The sequence below is a fragment of the Micropterus dolomieu genome, linkage group LG16, assembly GCF_021292245.1.
Source record: "Micropterus dolomieu isolate WLL.071019.BEF.003 ecotype Adirondacks linkage group LG16, ASM2129224v1, whole genome shotgun sequence".
NCBI lineage: Eukaryota > Metazoa > Chordata > Actinopteri > Centrarchiformes > Centrarchidae > Micropterus > Micropterus dolomieu.
Genome location: NC_060165.1, coordinates 1,491,216 through 1,511,384, shown reverse-complemented (window position 1 = coordinate 1,511,384; position 20,169 = coordinate 1,491,216). Strand labels below are relative to the sequence as shown.

The window sequence follows — 20,169 nt, the reverse complement described above, 5'->3', positions numbered from 1 at the left end:
AGACATTTTGGCGAACTTGTAGTTTTCTCTAAGGCTTTTATAAAATCTACATCTCTTTCGTGACAGTAAGTGTAGGTTACATTTCCTGACAGACCAAGCCCATTGATGTACGGCCTATAGAATAGGCCTATCGTCTATCTATGGAAGTAGCCAGCAACTTTCACGTCAGTGTTCTAATAATTCTGACAGCACCTGAAGGCAACATTAGCAGTGCGACCTCCCCGCGCTTCCCTGTACAGCCAGAGCTCAATATGCGGAGTGCAGTCCGCTTCTGTCGGCCGGGCAGGGTGACAGCTGTGCGCCCCCCTCTCCGCCGCAGCACACTCCGCTCTCACGGTTCCCCAGCCGGGGCATGCCCCGCCATGTTTGACCTAAACCGCGGCTGGAACCTGTCCTTCGCAGGGTGCGGGTTCCTGGGGATTTACCATATTGGAGTTTCCAGCTGCCTGCTGGAGAAAGCGCCCTACCTCGTCAAAGGGGCCACCAAGCTGTACGGGGCCTCTGCCGGGGCTCTGACCGCCTCGGTGCTCGCCACCCAGGCATCTCTGGGTAAGACGCGCCGCTGTGGCTCGGTGGCCTGGAGCTTTCTGCACACTTGACGCAGAATGCGGAGGACACCGGAAGTCCTGTATTATTTTTGTTATTGATATCGTTTTTAATGCCTGCTGCAGGAATTTCAAATATGTTGAACTACACTGATATCAGTGTAGCTAATATAAATATATACCGTGTAAATATACAAATATAGGTTCACCTCCTTTCAGTTGAGTTATTGGTGTGACTAAACTGTTATTAAATATTAGTAGAATTCAGTAACGTTTTGTTGAAACTGACCCAAAATATATTTGTCATTATACCATTTACCATTATATAAATTTCTCCTGAAAAAGAGGGATTTCGCAGCCAAAACATTATGTAATGTGAATGTTAGTAACGTATAGTAGACTAATTAAACTAAACTAAAGTTTTGAAATATATTATTTTACATCAAAATAAATGCATGTGAATATAGGTTTATATACAGTATGTTCTTCTTACTATATAAATTCATTCAGTTAAATATAAATTGAAATTCACTGTTGAGCCCAATTATTAGGCCATAATTATACTTACAGTGTTCAAAGCAGTGTAAACAAAGTGTTGGTAGATGCAGCATATCATATGACATAATCTGTCACCGTCATATTTAAAGTAGGCCTATAGACAGTATGTATAACAGGCATACAATGGCAACGCATTTAAATGGAAAACAGTGGCGTGGAACCATTTGATCGTAAGAGAACATGCCTGCTCTTGCTGTAGCCACTGTGAGTTACTTTCTCTCTTGTGAATAAGCAATCCCAAGGCCAGGCATCAGTAGACTAAACGCGTGAGAATGCAGATCGACCTTTGTGTGTCACTGTCAACTGGCTGCAGCGACCTCAGCATGGGCTCAGTACTCGGAAGAGGGCTCACCTAGGTCACTGTTGGTCACTGACTCCTGGTAGCTCTAGTGAATATTGATCCAGTCGCAGAAATGTGTTTTTGTTTGCAGGTCATATACCTGCAAGGGTAGAGGTATAGCCTCAAAGTCCCATCTCTTGAGCCTAAACTAAACCGTTTTCTTCAAATTTTTAGCTAAATGCTGTGAAGATGTGATCGAGGTGGCTAAAGAGGCCAGGAAGAGGAACTTGGGCCCCCTTCACCCTACCTTCAACCTGATCAAGGTGCTAAAGTCTGGCCTTAATCGTGACCTGCCCTCTGACGCACATGTCCTGGCCTCGGGGCGACTGTGTATTTCGCTGACCAAGGTGTCTAACGGGGAGAACGTGCTGGTGTCTGAGTTTAGCTCCAAAGAGGAACTTATCCAGGTGTGGGCAGGTGGTGACATGGTTATCCTATAAATCTGGAGAAGCCTTTATTGGGCCTCTATTGCAATAAAGTTTGGTGAATTAAATAAATATCCTCTGTTTTAACCCTGCGCTCTGTCCACAGGCGTTGATCTGCAGCTGTTTCATTCCCATCTACTGTGGGCTGATTCCTCCATCCTTCAGAGGAGTGGTAGGTGCATGTGGTAGAAACACTACTCATTAAGGTTTAGCTTTGGTTTCCTCTTTTGGGATGCACAATCTTTTGTACAAAATCATATTTCACAATTTTTACATCTCCTAAATCGTTGTTTGCTTCATCACACGTGATCAAAACTATACATTGGGAAGCATGTACCCATTGGCTAAAATAAGTTACTAAGGGGAAGGAAGTTTCAGCTGCAAAGGAAGATCGCACACAGACTGGCTATAGAAATACGCAGCAACAAGCATAGTTGAAAAGGGATAAGGCAGATATCAGAGAGGGACATTCTCATTGATGTGAATATGGTTGTGTTGTATTAATGCTGGATCATAGTTTGTAATTTTGAGGTCATTTGCATTGCATTGAGAGCAACTGCGATCTAAAACATATCTATTAGATAACAGTATTCCAGTAAAACCTGAAAATAGGAATGGGACATACTGCACTGAAAATGAAACAGGGAAAATACAAGTTAAAACTGCTATGAGATCCTTTAGTTTTCCTTTACAAATAAACATGATCAGTCACATTAGAAAAAGAACTGTGATTCTGTAGTTTCTGATAGCAGTGTTGCCTTCACTTTGACTTATCAGCTATTAGTGGTGGACTTTGACAGTTATGTAATGCAGATAGACAGAGCTGGGTTTCAGTTTTACTTCCTATCTTCTCTTGCCAGGTTACGAATCATAACTAAATCAGGCAGATTGGATCCAGATGACGTTATATAGTAATAACTAAATACAAAGGTCAAGTGCTTCACAATCAAGTCAAATAAAAGTAATTATCAGGATGACATGAAATATAATAAGAAATCCAGCTTCAAATTGGAACATTTGAATGAACGTAATGACCAGAACAGGAAGTTCAATGTAAGCACTGAAATGAGTTGAGGTCCCAGTTCTGACTGATTACATTAGTCTCTGCAATGACTTAAGCAAAAGGGCTGATTACAGTTGAACTGTTAGTTGAAGTGTATCCTCTGAAAGCAGCTGAAATGTCAAAATAGTAACAACATACAAAGGTCAACTGCTTCACAATCAGGAAAGATAAAAGTAAACAACCAGATAACATGAAGTATTATAAAACAATTCAATGAATGAAGTAATTAAATACTTTAATTTACAGTATATATAAATACGTTTAAATGGTACAGTAAGTGTAGTGTAGTTATATCAGGGGTTAAAAGGACATCCCAGTGTAGACGTCTGTCCACCCTGAATAGAGCCTGTTGCTTTTTGAGGGCTATGTTTTTTGTCTTTTGAGTCCACTAAGCTGCTGCTGGATTGACTTGAACTGTTGTACATAATACGGAGCTGTCTGGATGTACATAATGTGTCTGCAAGCGTTCTGTGCATTCTGTACATTGTGTGCTTTCTGCTGGCTCAGAGCCCAGTGCAGTGTGTTAACTTGAGGCATGACATCTTGTGGACGAATAGTGCTGTGGAGAAACAGCCAGTGTATTTCTCAAAAATCAAACTTCAGACAGTTCAGTAACACTTTATTTTGCGGGGAACTGATATGAAAATTCTTAGAAGGTTTATGTAATTTAGAGTTAATACTAGGGAAAATGGAGACAGTGTTCAATTGGCACACTTTAAATTCATTCATTCCAGTTAATTGTAGTGCAACCTCAAGAGTCTTTTAGACTATAAATTATGATTATACATAACAGATTTGCTGTTTCCAAGAAGGAATTCATACTTGCTTGAATTTAAATTTCATGAGATTAGGATTTTAGCAGTTGTTTAAAAGAAATTCTTCTGGAATACAACAAGTACTTCTAAAACCTACTAAACTGTGTAACGTCTTTCTTCAGAACTCAAGTTAGTTGGTACTTGCAGTGTGAACATTGGGTCTGTTTTCCCTCTAATATGAACTAATATCTGTTTTTCACAGAAAAACATCCTAGGAAATTGTTGAGAAGTTGCAGGACCCGTGACATATAACGTTACCAAAAGTTCTTCATGTCAAGTCAAGGGCGCAGGTTTTGTTTCAGCATTGGAGGGGAAACATAACTGGGACTGTGGGGGTCCTCCCCATAACATTGTGGCACCTTTTTATCTCAAATATAAATAAAAATGAATTCATCTAATTCAGTTATAAACCCCTGGACTTTAAGAGATCCTGTATTTCAGCAAGTGTTGTTTGTTTGTTCAAAACATTCTGTTCACCAAAATTCCTAGTCATGCTGCTAACATGGATAAAAGGCACCTGATCTCTTGATGCTAGGCTTTGAAAAGACAAAGGATATCAGCCTGTGCACTGAATCATACTTCAGTTAAAATGTCACTGATACAGCTAGCTAGTTTAATGTAGTACCAAAGTATTAGACACATTTATATTTTGAGCTGAATTTAGTGCTAAATGAAAGGTATCACCAACAATTCATCCTGTGGTGAACATAAATGTGCGTACCAAATTTCCAACCTATCCAATAATTGTTGACATACTGTATTTCATTTCCAGTATGGCTGATAAAAATACTTTTGTCAGTGCTCTTTTATGGACAAGCTATGTAATTGTGTCTCTGTTTCTAAACTACATCAGACATATCTATGGCATTTCTGTATTGCAATTTGTTGTTACTCAGCATCTGACATAATGATCCTGACCTCCATTTACTCACTGACCTATATTCTGTCAGGCTGGCAGTTCCTAACAGAGAGGATAGATTTTCCACCCGTTTAGTCCACTGGCAGCATCTCTGCCAAGCCAAATGATTTTACAACTGGCACTTCCAGTTCCATGACATTTTAAGCGCTTTAAACAAGAAAGCCCTCCTTTCATTTTCCAACGTTCCCGAGGTTAAATCTGAAGTGCAACAGGAGCATTTACATACATAAATACATGGGTAAAGTCATGGCTAAAAATTGACTGACAAGATGGTTGGGTTTTTAATTTCGAAAATGTGTTAGGAGCACAACGCAATGTACAGTTATCATGGTATAGCAGCCAAGAACAATATCCCATATGTTCCAGTAAACCTTTTCTGTGATGACACAGCTTCACGTTAGTGCAGTGAGGGAAAATATTGTAAGTTAAAGAGACTTCAGCTGTTGAATGAAAGTAGTTACATACATTATTTTTTTCTGTCCTTAGCGTTACGTGGACGGCGGGATCAGCGACAACCTGCCGCAGTCTGAGTTGAAGAACACCATCACTATCTCTCCCTTTGCTGGCGAGAGTGACATCTGTCCCCGGGACAATTCCCCCAGCTTCCACGAGCTGCGCTTCACCAACACCAGCATCCAGATGAACGTGGGAAACATGTACCGCCTCAGCAGGGCTCTGTTTCCTCCAGAACCCAAGGTGGGTAATGCTTCTGCATCAGAGGGGCATTCTGTTTGTTTATGATTTAGAAGGTGCAGTTGATGATAACAAAAATGTGATGTGCAATGTGCAAAATTGCAAGTGTACTTGTTGGAGACAATAATCAACAGGTGTGGTTTATAAGACTGAATGTGCTTAAACTCCCATCTAAAGGTCAAGTCTATTTAAAACCTGATCTGGTAATTATGTTTCCCTAAATCACAGCGATACAATGCACACTTCAAGTCCATTTAAAGCAGCACCAATCAATATGTTTTTGTAAAAGGAATCTCTGTAATGAACTCACAGAAAATGGACGTCCAAATCAGACCCAAAACTGCCCGCACCAAATGTGAAAACAAAGTCAGTGACTAGCTGGGGGGGAAATGGAACATTAAGCTTACCTCAGTGGCCACTGTTTACCAAGTCAGTTACATACAGTAGTCTATATTATGTTTAGCATTGTGACGGACCACCGTCACTACGGTTGAGTATGCGCTGTGACTGCCATACTAACGAGCCTGGCTCTTTGGCATTGCGGTCAAGTTGCTCTTGCCTTTCCGTCACAAGTGCCTAGTGTCGTGGACATTATCTAACACCTAGATTGTTGGATTGTTGGAGTTTATGGACAGCATAACTGAACTGAAAATATATTCATTGTTCCAACACAAAGAAAAACTCAGAATAACTTTCACAATCTCTCCTACAACTCCTTTCATATCATAGTGGTCCTGTGATGTGCAAGTACACCATTTCATCTGTACCCATTCCGTCAATACATGATCTGTATCTGTATCCATAATTGGGATGGGGCCAGGTTTAAACTGGACTTGGAAGGGACTAGGGTTGGGTATTGTTTACAATTTTACGATACCAGTACCGAAACCAGTACCCTTAAAGTGATAACGATACCAATAGACTACTTCAATCAATACCTTGCATAAAATGCAAGTCATAGTAGTTAAATGGTAGCCTATTATTATTTTTATTGTTGGTATGGACAGGCAAGCTTATCTATCCTCCTCATGCTGATTAGTTCATCCTGACGAGTAGTATTATACGGGGAAAGACTACAGCTTGTGAATTTTTTTATATTTGAATAAGAGAGGAGGAGTGAAATAGTTTAGTGACCAAATAAGTTGTGGGAAAAGAATTTCAGGTACCGTACCGTATGTTGAAAGTAAACAACGGAAAATTATTTTGTAAACTTTCAATCAATAAACTGAATTAATAATAGTAATTATTTGCAGTAATCTGGTTACAAAAAGTAGACGAAAAGAGACGTTTGGATTCTACTCAATACTGGGCTATTTCGGTCGATACCATAAAGGTATCGAGTAGCAATGACCATCTGTAGACGGGACTAACTGGAAAATCATTTTAGCATGAAATTGATATGGGTTGATCAGTAGTTTATAAAGAAAATATTTACAGAGCACCCTCAGAATTGAGCTTCAGAGCAACATTTTTGATCACAGTAGTAAGAGAACTATTTACAGAACAGAAGTTTTCTTTAATAAAAGTTCCTACATTTATTGTTAATTAGAAAACAGATTTGACACAGTTTACTCTGATGGTACTCTACTTGCTTATAGCTTCTAGTTTAGAGATGCACTGCTTAATCTTCCCTTTCTCCCTTTACCCATCACTGACAGGCTGTAGCATCCGATGTTATTCCCTGCCGCTGTGATGATTGACAGGTGACCTTTTAGATGACGTGAGCTTTGACCTTGTTGGGGTAGAGCTGTTTGCTGTGTTCTTTATAGTGTGGCTCCTCACGTGTAAGAGTGTTATGCCTTCTGGATCCCATGATCTCCATGTAATTGGGTGCATGTGGCACCACATTCCATGGAGGAGGAATTACCTCTCCACAGTGTTGAAGTTACACCGCAGCTTTCTGGGAACCCTATGTTTCAGACAGCATTGCGTTTGTTAGACACAAATGATCAGATATTGTTATGCACGTTTACAACCATTCATTCATTAAGCTGACGCTTTTATCCAAAGCGACTTACAATTGCTATATATGTCAGAGGTCGCACGCCTCAGGAGCAACTAGGGGTTAAGGGTCTTGCTCAGGGACATATTGGTGTCCCACAGTGGATTTAAACCCGGGGCTCTCACACCAAAGGCATGTGTCTTATTCACTGCACCATCAGATCACCATCACCTTCAGCCTCTCTACCATCAGCCTATTATTTTATTTAGGAACCTAAATATACAGAAAAATATACATTTATACAAAAAGAAACTAGGGGCACTAAATAACTCCCTCTAAGTTTCTCATATGTGGCTTTCAGAGGAGCCATGCCCCCCTCAGCTCCCCCATATTTCCAACTCTGCTTCTCTGTTCCACACCACATGAAAAACAGTCTACCTATATCTGCTTGAGGCAGTAACTCTATGTATGCTCCTGATTGCAACTTCGCACAGCCATTGAAGAGGAGTGGACCAACACTCCACAGGCCACAGTCAACAACCTGATCAACTGTATGTGAAGGAGATGTGTTGCACTGTGTGAGGAAAATGGTGGTCACACCAGATACTGACTGGTTTTCTATGTGTACATAGAGAAAGTCTTAGATCTTTGAGTTCAGCTCATACATGAATCGGGGCATGTAAAGTATTTTTAGGCACCTAAAATGTTAATCATAGCCCTGTGCTGGACAACAGTGAAATGCAATACATTCTATACTTTGTTTCTGAATAATTGTTCTTTTAACGTATGTTTTTCCTTTAATGATAAGGAAATGCAGATATAAAAATTAAATACACATAACAGTGTGTTTTTTATTTAACTATATTGTTTTGTTTGGGTTGTTTTTATATTGGCAACTCAAATCTTCATGGAGCAAGGACCTAGAGCCAGGATGCAGTTAGCTTAGCAGAGTCTGAAATAGCAGAGTGCAACGCTCCATAAAAACCCACAATGTTTCTACATTTCTGTTTGTGTATAGTTTAAACGAACATGATACAACATGTTTATCAGTGAGCTTTAGAGATGTTTGTTGAACTTTGGACAGTGCCAAGCTAGCTGTTTCCCCTGCTTTAGCCAGGCTATAGCTAAGCTGTTGTTATTATTGAGTTCTTATAATATATATAAAATTGCTCACCTGACAGTGATGAGGTGATGCTTTGTGGGAGAATGGCAGCCCTAGAGGCTCAAAACTCTGACAACACATAAAATAAAGACCAGCTTTATTGTGAAACAAACATGTTTTGGTTTCATCATACTGTATAACAGTTAATCTAATCAGTCTGAAAGACATAAAAAAAAGTGTGAGGGGAGAGAATGACAACTTTACTGGCCTGTCAAAAATCCAACACAAAAATAACTCCAGTTCTTTATTATAACAGTAAAATAAACTGAGGAGCATCTCATGGACAATTTATGTCATTGATCAATTAATCAATAAAGTACTGTCTTCCTCTCCACAGGTTCTGGCTGAGATGTGTCAGAGCGGTTATAAGGATGCTCTGCGCTTCCTTGAAGAGAACGGTGAGTATTCTACTGCTGTGTTATCATGGAGACTCTCAAATAATCATACCTAGTTATGATGCATCCCTATCAGCCTCTAGCTTGACCTTTAGACTGTGTGTCATTTTGTGTTGCCAGATCTGCTGATGCTGGAGCGCCCAACCTCGGGCCCCGCCCTGCCGGAGAGCCTGCCCGACTGCTGCTGCAAGCAAAAGGAAAGCACACAAGAGTGGGTGCTCCGGAGGCTGCGCCTGCTGCGTAAACAGCACTGGTGGCTGGATGAGCAGATCGCTCTGCCTACATCCATCAAGAAAGGTGTGGTGTCATCCTATACTCTAGTGGCTTTAGAATGAAGCTACATTTGACCCAAGTTTAGTCATTTTAGAATAGCTCGGAAGTCCTCTTTAAACTGTCCTGGTCCTCTATGTTCTGTCAGTGTTCTGTGAGGCCTGCCAAGACAAACCTGGTTTGTACGCCAAGGTGTCTGAGATGCTGCCAGTGAGAGTGGCCTCCTACATGCTCATGCCATGCACACTTCCTGTGCAGTCCGCATACTCTGTGGCCCAGAGGTGAGTATGCGTCTAAACAATGAAAATATCTTTCGTTAAGCAAAGGCATCTTGAAGCAAGAGTCAGATCCATGACCAAGTTGCCCGTTTCAGTATTAAACACGAGTTTAGTGTTCATATAATATAATTTCTGCTCTGCTCCAGGTTTGTGGAGTGGATCCCAGAAGTGCCAGCTGATGTGCGCTGGCTGTTTGGGGTGGCAGGTGACGTGTACCGACAGGCCTGGAAAGGAGTACCAGCCAACTCCATGAGGTGACGGATGATTTTCTATTCAGTGCATCAGTCATACAGTCATCCACTCCATGTCCATTGAACAGGTGCTTCGTCTTTGGAATCAGAGTAATTCTTTTTCTCTTAAAGGTTTATTTATTGAATATCAATGTGGAACTGTACAAAAAAGCATTTTATAAAAGGTATGCTTTTCCTGGTAACTGACCCCAGGCATCCAACTTCACACACACACAACACAAATTACAAACCATGTAAGTTGTATATGAAATGACGTACCTCACCCGCCTACCATCATTCAGTGGTCGATCTAATCAGGGATCACACTGTATTTGAATAATGGTCTAGGAATATAATCAGGAAAATGTCCTCAAAGCATTAAAGCAGTTAAATGTTGTACTATTATATATTCTCTCAGATTATTATTCCTCCTCATTAATGTAAAGCAGGATGTTGCCGCTGTAGTTGTTGAGCTGGAGCTCATTCTCAACTGTGGTAATGATTCTTTTAATTCTGGATCAATCTGCTGATTATTTCCTCCATGAATCGATTGATTGTTTAGTTTGTAAAGATTGTGCCGTCACAGTTACCCAGAGCCCAGAGTGACACTTTCACAACACATGTTATGTCCAACCGTCAGTCCAAAGCTCAACATTACTAACAGACATTACAGTTATTACAATCAGCAGATCTTCACATGTGAGGAGCTGAACCATCAAATGTTTCTACAGGAAAAATGAGAATTATCAAAATTGATTTTCAGTTAATTAACCGAGTCATCGTTTCAGCTGTACTAGTATAGACTAGTTAATTTAACTAGTAGTTTATTTTATAACAAATCATCATATTTTATGCTCTTTATGTGTTTTATCTCCAAAATCTTCATTTGTGAAGTATCTAGTAACTAAAGCCGTCATATAAATGTAGTAAAAAGCATAGTATTTACCTCTTTGATGTGGGGGGGAAGAAGTAGAAAGGGCATGAAAAGAAAATAGTAAGTACATGTAAAGGACAGTACTTGAGTCAGTATTACTTTGCACTGCTGTATTTAAACACTTTAAGAGTAGAGACGTTTTTCATTGTTGCTTTAATGTGACAGAGAAGAACCTTAGCTGCTGGTACTACAAGCAGAGGAGACAGACCATAGATGTAGTGAGAGCAGACAGTGAGTGGATATCTCCACAGACCGCTTACTGACACAGTTACACTATTACAGAAGTAAATAAATTTTTCAGGGAAAGTTTGGAAGACTGGTTTCAGCAAAGGAAGAGAGAGACCAGAGAGACCAGAACATGAAGGGCTGGGTGAGGGCTTGTTTGCAGTTGTCACAGACAGACAATTCTAGCTAGTTTTGTTTTTAAAATATGGTTATGATGTACTAAGGGTGTGTCTTGGAAAGTTCCATGAAAAATTCTAATCTAGGTCCTGTTCCCACACAGTTCTAATAGTTGACATAAGGGGTCAGATTGTGTGACATTGATCCTGTCAGTCTGACTTGAAAGTATTTTAAGTAATAAGTGCTGGGTGTACAAATGTATGTCATTTAAGCAAAAGATAAACAATTCTTGATAAAAATAGTTTTCAAAACATTCCAAGAACGTCAGCATCGCTTTGAAAACATTTGACCTGCATCAGCGCCTTCCATTTGGGGAAAGCCACACTCTTCTTCCTCTACTTATTCAACGTAGTGACGAAACGCACTCTGTAGAGCAGTTTGTCCGTTTGGGCCACTGTAGAAACATGGCGGTGCAACATGGTGACTTCCGTGTAAGCAGGTCACGCGGTTTATGTACAGTAGATAGAAATGACTCATTCTAAAGTAATAAAAACATTTCATTTTGTAAGGTTCTTTATACACCACTGAAAAGATAGGTGTTTATATTATATTGCATTTCTGTCAATAGATCCTAATATTACACACTGGACCTTTAAGCCTCTACATACAGTATGTTTGATCACACAGTAATACGGGAACATAATCACTTAGAGTCAACTTGAAATTAGAACACTTTCAAATGAAAGGAAGGCCTAAAACAACCTGTAGTGAGTTCAAGGCATTACATATTTAAGAGAGAGGGGCATTTGGTCAGAGATCAATCACTTCTGACCTCACCTCTTTGCTTTGAACAAATGTTTTCCTGCATGCTAACTGTATGAGAGTTGGAACATGGTTTGACAAACCAGAATGACCATTCAGGAGACTGGGGCCCTCATAGTTGACCTATATTGGACTCCACCCCACAGTTTGTTTTGGTCCAAAATAAATACATATACAAATTAAGTTATTTCTTGACCTTAAACCTTCATTTGCAAAAAAAACTAGTAAACTCATCATGGCTTTGTAGGCTTTGCAGGCTTTGTACCTTGTACTTTTGTTTTTAGACATAGTTAGACAACATGTTACAACCAAGTGACTTTGAAGCATACTGAGACCGGAAAGGTGGCTCTCGGTGGCCCATACATTCAGTGGACGAATAACCTTCGAACTTTATTGCCTGTTGCTTCTATGCACTACTCTTGTTTTAAATGAGTGAAACAAACTTCTAAACATCCTTGTAACCGACATTACAGCGAGCCGTACCTGAGGAAATGCTTGAGCGCGCCACCTCTACCCACAGAGTGTGACAGAGCCATGCAGAGAGACAACCCGCCTGCCCTTTCCTCCCTGGACCTCCACGGCAGCTACGGGGAGACCCTCAAATCTGCATCCTCTTCCTCCTCCTCGTCCTTCTCCCACCATCATCCTCACATCACCTCCTCCTCTCCACAACAAGTCTGCTTCTTTGTCGGCTCGCAGGATGAACCTCACAGCCATGCACAGCAGTGAAGTGGTTCAGACATGCACTTCAGGAGTGATGTGGTCAAATGTCCACTCTCGCTGCAAGGAGTTGGTCAAGTGATTGTAAAAATTTGACAAAGGAGCAGTGTGTGAATGGTTTAAGGAAACACATTAATCTCTGACTCGGAACACTCAAGGCAGCACCAAGCGTGTTATATTTTAATGAGTGCTCTGGAAGACAGCATCGCAACTAACTCAGGACTATGACCTGTTTTATATGTGTCTGGTTTTCCAGTCTAACGTCAGCAGTGTTGGGCAGGTTAATCTGGAATTGTAATAAGTTACTTTTTACTTATTACTCACTTAAAAAAAGTAATAATATTACTTTACTTATTATTGGGTGACCAGTTATGTTACCATTACGTTACTATATTACTTTCACTTTGTATCTTTGACTGTGATGCAATAGAAAGAACACCTCTCTCCCTTGTTCTTCATTCTTCCTTTAACTTTTTGACTGGTAGCCGACTTGAACTGCCCTTGACCTGCTGCACAGTCACGCATTCACGTCAAAGATGGTGCACTTGGATTAGTAACTCTAATATTACTGTTTTGGAAATAGTTATCCCTTACACTACTGGTTACTGGGAAAAGTAATATTATTACAGTAACCCAACACTGAACATCAGCCTGTTTGTTTAAAATGTACTCAACAGCAGCAGGAATCATTCCTCATTTCATTACAGTTAATTGAATCAAGAGTCCATTGTGTCTTCACAAGTGACTCACTGTGTCCGTCTGTATGTCCTTTTGGTCATGTCTGTTGATTTTTAGTTGTGTGATATATATGACTGCTTTTAGGTGACATGATGTAACTTCTGGCAGCCTTATTGGAGGTCTGCCTTGCTCTTTTGTAAGCATACTTTACATACACACTTAATCTGATGGCTATTTTTAAGAGGGACGTCCACAAGTCTGACCAGTTGTGTTTTTGACAGTAATCCCTTTGTGGCTATTGCTACCGCTCAGCCCTGCTGATTACTTTGTGAGAAGATTGTTGTCCTAACTGATAGAAAGTTATAGCCAAGTTATACTAAAGTAAAGTGTCCTTTAACTGAAATAACAGTTTACTTCATCACAGAGCTTTATTTATTAAAACAAACTTTCCAAATCAGACTGGTCACTAACATTACTGACCAATACCTACTTGTAGTTTAATTTGGCCCCACTTCCTATGTTTAGAGCCAGCAACAGATCTCCATGATGGCTGTTGGGAATGTTTTGCTGAACTTGCCAAAATGAAACACTGATGCTGTCTGTGCTCATCGAGTGCAGCCGTGATACTGGTGTGACCTTCAACTTGTAAATCTCTTTTATGTAATGTATCACTTGAATGTAAAGTTATGTTGATTTGCTGTGAAATTCTTTTAAGCTTGAACACCAAACGGTGCAACTCGACCACAACAGCAACCTAGATAGCCACACCTCAAATCATTCCACATTATCTGCACAGATTCAAAGAAAGAGGATTTCAGAACATTCAGTTTAAATCACAGAAATGTCTTATTGTGATGAAATTCATCCTCAATAACACAGATCACATGAAACAAACACTGCTTTTCCAGAATACCTCTATATCTACCTACCTCAACTGCCAGTGGTAAGGTTTAAAATGATATTTTAGATATGGGTATGTGTAGTAAGCTTTGATTTGAATGTAATTCCCAAGCTTTGTTCCTGAAAATAAAATCTTTATCAGAGTAAACATAAAGAAATAAATACTGCAGCATCTTCTCTCATCCAAGAATGATTGTGTGTTCTGTCCCACCCCATGTCCCCTTCACTAGCCTACTTCACTGTAAATGAAAACCTTAAGAAAGCACTTAATGGATCAACTCTGGATGGCATAAAATTAAGCCAACCATTGATTTTGTCAGGTTTGGTGGTAGAACCCAAAAGCATATAGAACACAACCGACAATTTAGAACAGTTTACTGGAATGGGCTAAAGCAGAGGGGAAACATCTCCGTGAGGGCAGACTGTATTGACAGCTGTCTCAGGCAGTGACTGGCAAACAGCGGCTGCTTCTCTGCGTTGCCTAAGTCTGGCGACAGAACAGGTCAGCAGAGCTCCAAACCTGCAGAGGACAGGGGAATTCGTCACACAAGAAATACACACAGAACCTAGCGTCAACAGATCACTAGCATGACTTAACAATCCGACGGAGACTGGAAAGACTGCCAGACTTGAGAGCTGATCGGGAGCAGGTGCGTAGAATGCCAGCCACAATGAGCCCAGTCACAAGACTCAGCCCCAGGAAAGAGAGGGAGAACAGAGAGACACCAAAACAAACAGCCCAAGCCCGAAAACACAGACATCCCTCACTCGCTCAAAAAGCAGAAGAAACAAAAATCCACTGAAACACACAGAACTGTCACTCCCGGTTTTGGGGAGGCGTGACAGAATCCTACAGTGTTGAAAGGTCAAAAAACCAAGGCCAGGACAAGTTTTCATAGTATGACCCCTGGAACCTTTCCTCCTGTAAAGCTCTTATTTGTATTAAAGTCGAAATCAATATATTTCTAAGAAGCTGTGTACTTCACGGGCGTTGATCCAAACTGAAATGTATGATGTTCACATTGCTGTTCACATTGCTTTCTAAAATCTATAATCTGTGCGTGCATGTATGTGTCATATCGTCAGGAAATATGCCTCGATCGATGTATGATATCCTGGGCTAAGTCATTTGCACTCCATGTAGTCCGCAGGTCTTCACGTTATGATGACTACCTGCTATGCAAACGGTCATGCAGTGGCTACACAGCCCGTGACAGTGGAAGAACAAATGGTCTAAAACTTATTATGAATAAATTAGCCAAACAAGAAAACAGCCTTAATGGCGCAAAACTGCTTTTGTTGTCATTTTAGTTTTCCTCCATTGATTGTGACGCTTTGCGCATGCGCCCTGGCTTACCAGCAACATCAGGAGGAAAGACGAGGATGGCGGAGGATGGGAGGGAAGAGTCTGTGGCCGCTGACGAGGACTCAGAGCACACAGCTGTAGACGGGAGCAGCAGCTTCACCAACGCGGTAAAACAGCAGCTTCTCCTCCTGTTGAAACATTGCTCTTATCAACGACACCGCAGCGGGTAACGGCTGCGTTAACGCTACAGTATATTTAACATTGGCTAAGAGTTTAAAGCTCAGGGCGGAGCTAGCTTAACCAACCTAATGTTACATTATGTTGTAAGCTAGTTAAATGTAAGTTTTTACACGTTCATTAGGCATAATTCGGGTAATATCTTTGCTGTTTGCCAGCCACACTGGACAGTGGAGAGATGAATGTCTCGCCCAGTCTGCTGTCGTTCACCTCAGTTCGCTTAATATATGAATAAATAACGCTTCATAGTTCATATATACAGCAGCATAATGTTAGAAGCCTTGCTAACAAGACACACACTGGGGCCGCGCATGAGCAGACGGGTGGGAACACTGGCCCAGTGTCTGACTACGGGCTGACACAGAGCTGTTTGCAGAGGATGTTAATGACGCCGTGTCCTGTGATGGTTCAGATGGTGGAGGAGGGCTCCTCTCTCCTGCGCAGAATGGAGATCTGTGTTGCTGAGGCTGAGAAAAGGAGCGGCAAAAATGCGGTGAACATGCAGGAGACGTTCAGCGTGTACCTCATCGAGACACGGTGAGAACAGCACTGGCCTGAGTCATCTGAAAGGAAGTGCTGCGGGCAGAGATGTTACTTTTCAGATGTATTTAACGTATCTCTGCTTCCTCTTGTTTTAGCTCTGTGTTGCATGAAATCACTTCTGTCTTTTGTCACTGTCCAAAACCACTTAACAAAATTGTCTTGTGGTTTAAGGCCAATGGATGCAGTCGCTGAAGGTCGTAACCCAGCACCGGACTCTCTGTGGAGGAGATACAGTGAATTTGAACTGCTGCGGAACTACCTAATAGTTACCTATCCTTACACCGTGGTCCCCCCTCTGCCTGAAAAGCGGGTGAGTTCAGTGTGGCTTTCCTTTGCTTTGCACACCCTTGCTTTATATCCTACAACACATGTCTAATATAGCATGACAGGACAAGTAGGACTGTCACCATAATGACTCTTTAGAGGACAAGTAATTGTCATGCAAATAATATATTCAAATAATGATTTAATTGTCTTTTTGTTCATTTTATGCCACTAGTGTAGACTGAGTCTAGTATAAAAACTCTCAAATAATGGCTGGGGGCATGCTCCTGGTTCTTGTTACACAATGTGCACACTAATTACTCAGAATGAGGCGGAGGTGTTATCATCCCAATCATGTGCAAAATCGTGCGTGTGCACCACACCATTTAACTGGCTAAAGCAAACACTTTTTATAAGCAATGTATTTTAGTTTAGTTCTAATAATGAGATGATTTGACAAAATTACAAATATCAAGTGAATGCATATTTTATAAACAATAAGAACTGTGCCTGCTCAGTCGGCAAAAGTCAACACAGTGTACGCTGTGCTCTGTCTCTCCCTCTTCTGCCACACACACATGCACACTGACGCCCCCGACCTTAAGGTGTAGGGTTAAAAATTTGAATTTATTCACATACTTTAAATGATTTATTAAAAGCTTCTTTCTTTTCTAATGTTACAGCATTATATGTTGATACTTATATCATATTAGGCGGTATATTAACTTATTGAGAGAAACCCGTTGAGCACACCCATACAGCCAAAATAGCCATATGTGAAGATTCGACTGTGAGATTGGGAGTCGAATCAGGTTCCTAAATCAAATCATCAAATCTTCGACAATTCGGGGTCAGCCCTAGATAATTACAAAAAGTTTAAACTTGTGTGGTGTAAACAAACACGTTTTCAAACAAGCTGTTGTATAGGACGGCGTCACACGTAGAGGCGCACAGAGCAGCGTTCACAAACAGACATTTTCAACAGCTTTCCATCGCTTTAATTGAAAAATTCAAGAACATAATCATGCTCTTTTCAACACTTTGTTGTTCTGGATTGTCATCTAAAGTGTTAGTCCTGTTTCACTGTGTGTGTATGTGTGTGTGTATGTGTGTGTGTGTGTGTGTGTGTGTGTGTGTGTGTGTGTGTTAATGTCAAACTGTATTTTGTAGTAACACGAGTACCACAAGATGGTAAAAGCTACATTTGAAGCAGCGTATGGGAACTGTGAATGTACCTGAATTTTCCACAACACAGTCCTGCAAGCCTTGGTAGAAAGTGAAGGGATACTGTCTACTGAAGTGCTAGATGGTTTTTATTTTGTTATTTGAAAGGGACAGAGGAAGTGTTGAGTTTGTGTTAACATTACAAAGCTGTATCAGAAATGTTACATATCAGAAAAGAAGGAGGCTTCACACTAAAATATGAGCAAACATACTTGTTGAATATTGTGGAATTTTTTGGTGGATAGAGAGGAAAGAGGGACAGAAATAGGGGGAGACACGCAGCAAACGGCCACAGGCTAGATTCGAACACGGGCCGCTGCAGTAAGGACTCTTTGGGCACTTTACCAAGCTAACCGCTCCCAATTATGAGCAAATCTACTTATCTGACAGGGAACTAGAAATAAAGGCATGTCTCTAATATAACCTGCATCAGATGAACCTCTCGCTCTGCTGCACATATACATTGACTTTAAATAACTTGTCGTAGAACTGTGGTGTAGGCCGACCTAATGGAACCAAAAGTGTTTCGAGGCAGCTTGGCTCCCAAAGGACCCCTGATTCATTTTTCAGCACTTCACAGAAGTCAAGAAGTCACCTTCGTTCAACACTAATAGGACTCATGAGTGTCAATGTCCTGCAGTGTCCCTTATGTGGACCTGTCTTTCTCTGTGACCAAACAGGCTTAAACCTAACTTCTTAACCAGGAAGAAAGAGAGTAGAGAGAGCGTAGGACCAATAAACAGTTTTTGTGATGGCAAGACAACACGCATATACACCCATTAAGCTACAAATACCTTCACTTTTAAGAAAGAGAAGTTAGGGGTGTCCTGGGTGTCTACAGCTTGAAGATACTGACTCTTTACAACATCAGCAGTTCGAATCTGGCTTGTGTCATTGCCCCCCTCTCTCTCCTCATTTCTTGTCAGCTCTCTGTACGCTATTGTACACCGTCCAATATAGGCTGCCCAAAAAACCTTCAAAAAGATAAAGTAATGTATTCAAAAAGTGTTTCTCCATCTAAAATCATTTTATTGTTTAATAATGCAACATTAATGCTTGCTTCTGAGGTACTAAAATGATTTGTACCAAGGTGAAGAAGGCTGTATCGCACATAAATGTGGTCAAAATAAAACATCAGCAGTATCCAGTGTTCAGCGTTTTCCCTAGTAGGCTGCCTCTGTATTAAATTCCAACAAAAACGACAAGGCTTTTCTTTTATCAGCAACTTGATGCACTTTTACCAAGCGAACGCATGTTGTCACCGATGTCTAAAACAATGCAATAACTTAAAAGAGAAGAGAGACTATAACAGGTTATTTTAACATCTTAGGGCGTACTCACACTAGGCCCTGTACCATGCCGAGCACGGTTGTACCCCCTCCCCCGCTGGCCTGCGCTCACACTGCGCCTAATGATCTAAGCCAGAGCACATTTACGTCATCACTCAGTCAGTGTTTCCCATAAAGTCATTTATTTGTGGCGGCCCGCCACAGTATCAATGTACATATTGACATGTGATTTTTTTACTAGGCCTGTTTAAAATCGCAGTTGATTGCAGAGTGCTGCGTATTTGTGCAGCACCTTGTCTCTCTCTCTCTCTCTCTCTCTCATATAAACACCGCTGCACAAATCTGTCCAACCCAACTGTCAATGTCGGAGACCCACTTAGTTATTAGCAAGCATGTAAGTAACCTAGCAAATTAGTTGCTTGCTTGGGCACGGTACGAATCGCCTAGTGTGAGTAATAATAATAATAATAATCTTTTATTTGTAGAGCATTTTTCAAAAACAAGTTACAAAGTGCTTTAACAAGTGTAAAGACAATAGTACCCAAGAGACAATAATACAAAAATAATACAAGATAAAAGCATGAAAACATTGAAAAGACTAAAATACACGTGTAAGATAAATATAAAATTAGTAAAATACAATAAAATAAAAGGGATAAAATAAAGTCAAATAAGATCGGGAAAGGCTCTCCTATAAAAGTATGTTTTAAGAAGGGACTTAAAAGAGTTCGCTGACTCAGCTGACCTGATTTCCTCCTGAGTTCTGGACAGTCTGGAGTCGATCAATAGATTTTAGGGTTAAACAGGTGAAACGGCTTCTGCAATAATCCAGGCGTGATGAGATGAAGGCGTGTAAAATGGTCTCGGTGTCCTTAAAAGTTAACATAGATCGAATTTTTGCTATATTTCTAAGTTGATAAAAACATGATTGAACAAGCTTTGTGGTGTGCTGCTCAAAATTTAAATTACTATCAAACCAAACACCAAGGTTCTTTGCCACAGGCTTAATGTGATTTACTAGGGAACTGCCATCTGCTGGGACCCGATGACCAGGATTTCTGTTTTGTCTGAGTTCAGCTGGAGGAAATTATTTGACATCCATTTTTTAACTTCACAAAGGCAGTCGTTAAGTGAACTCAGCATTCCAGGGTCTGTGGATCTGACGGGCAAGTATATATGTGTGTCATCAGCATAAATATGAAAAGAAATTCCATGTTTATGGATAATATGTCCAAGGGGAAGCAGATACAAGGAAAACAAAATGGGTCCTAAGAC

General features: G+C 40.6%; 2 protein-coding genes and 1 long non-coding RNA gene across 3 annotated transcripts in view; 2 read left to right on the top strand and 1 right to left on the bottom strand.

Moving 5' to 3' along the window:
• The first annotated feature begins 236 nt into the window (after positions 1-236).
• pnpla3 (patatin-like phospholipase domain containing 3) lies at positions 237-14,213 on the top strand. The gene is made up of 9 exons (XM_046072414.1): positions 237-549; positions 1,618-1,850; positions 1,975-2,040; positions 5,152-5,361; positions 8,800-8,860; positions 8,978-9,154; positions 9,276-9,408; positions 9,552-9,659; positions 12,207-14,213. Exons 1-9 carry the CDS (start codon positions 252-254, stop codon positions 12,460-12,462), a joined length of 1,542 nt encoding a protein of 513 aa, XP_045928370.1. The 5' UTR covers positions 237-251; the 3' UTR covers positions 12,463-14,213.
• The window catches only part of LOC123985063 (sorting nexin-4-like), a 44,963-nt gene continuing 34,488 nt past the window's right edge, over positions 9,695-20,169 (top strand). Inside the window, exons 1-4 of the mRNA XM_046072416.1 lie at positions 9,695-9,724; positions 15,343-15,504; positions 15,987-16,111; positions 16,289-16,427. Of these exons, the coding sequence (XP_045928372.1) occupies positions 9,710-9,724; positions 15,343-15,504; positions 15,987-16,111; positions 16,289-16,427 (441 nt within the window). The 5' untranslated portion in view covers positions 9,695-9,709. The remainder of the gene's footprint in view (positions 9,725-15,342; positions 15,505-15,986; positions 16,112-16,288; positions 16,428-20,169) is intronic.
• Positions 14,392-15,999, bottom strand: LOC123985064. The gene is made up of 2 exons (XR_006828589.1): positions 15,389-15,999; positions 14,392-14,551 (listed from the first exon to the last, which is right to left on the bottom strand). It is a non-coding gene; the product is annotated as an uncharacterized LOC123985064 (long non-coding RNA).

Bases quoted from the DNA above. Each gene is read 5' to 3' on its own strand.
- pnpla3 (XM_046072414.1), top strand. From the start codon at position 252: ATGCGGAGTGCAGTCCGCTTCTGTCGGCCGGGCAGGGTGACAGCTGTG. The intron at 2,041-5,151 runs GTAGGTGCATGT...TTCTGTCCTTAG, and splicing joins CTCCATCCTTCAGAGGAGTG to CGTTACGTGGACGGCGGGAT. The intron at 8,861-8,977 runs GTGAGTATTCTA...TTGTGTTGCCAG, and splicing joins GCGCTTCCTTGAAGAGAACG to ATCTGCTGATGCTGGAGCGC.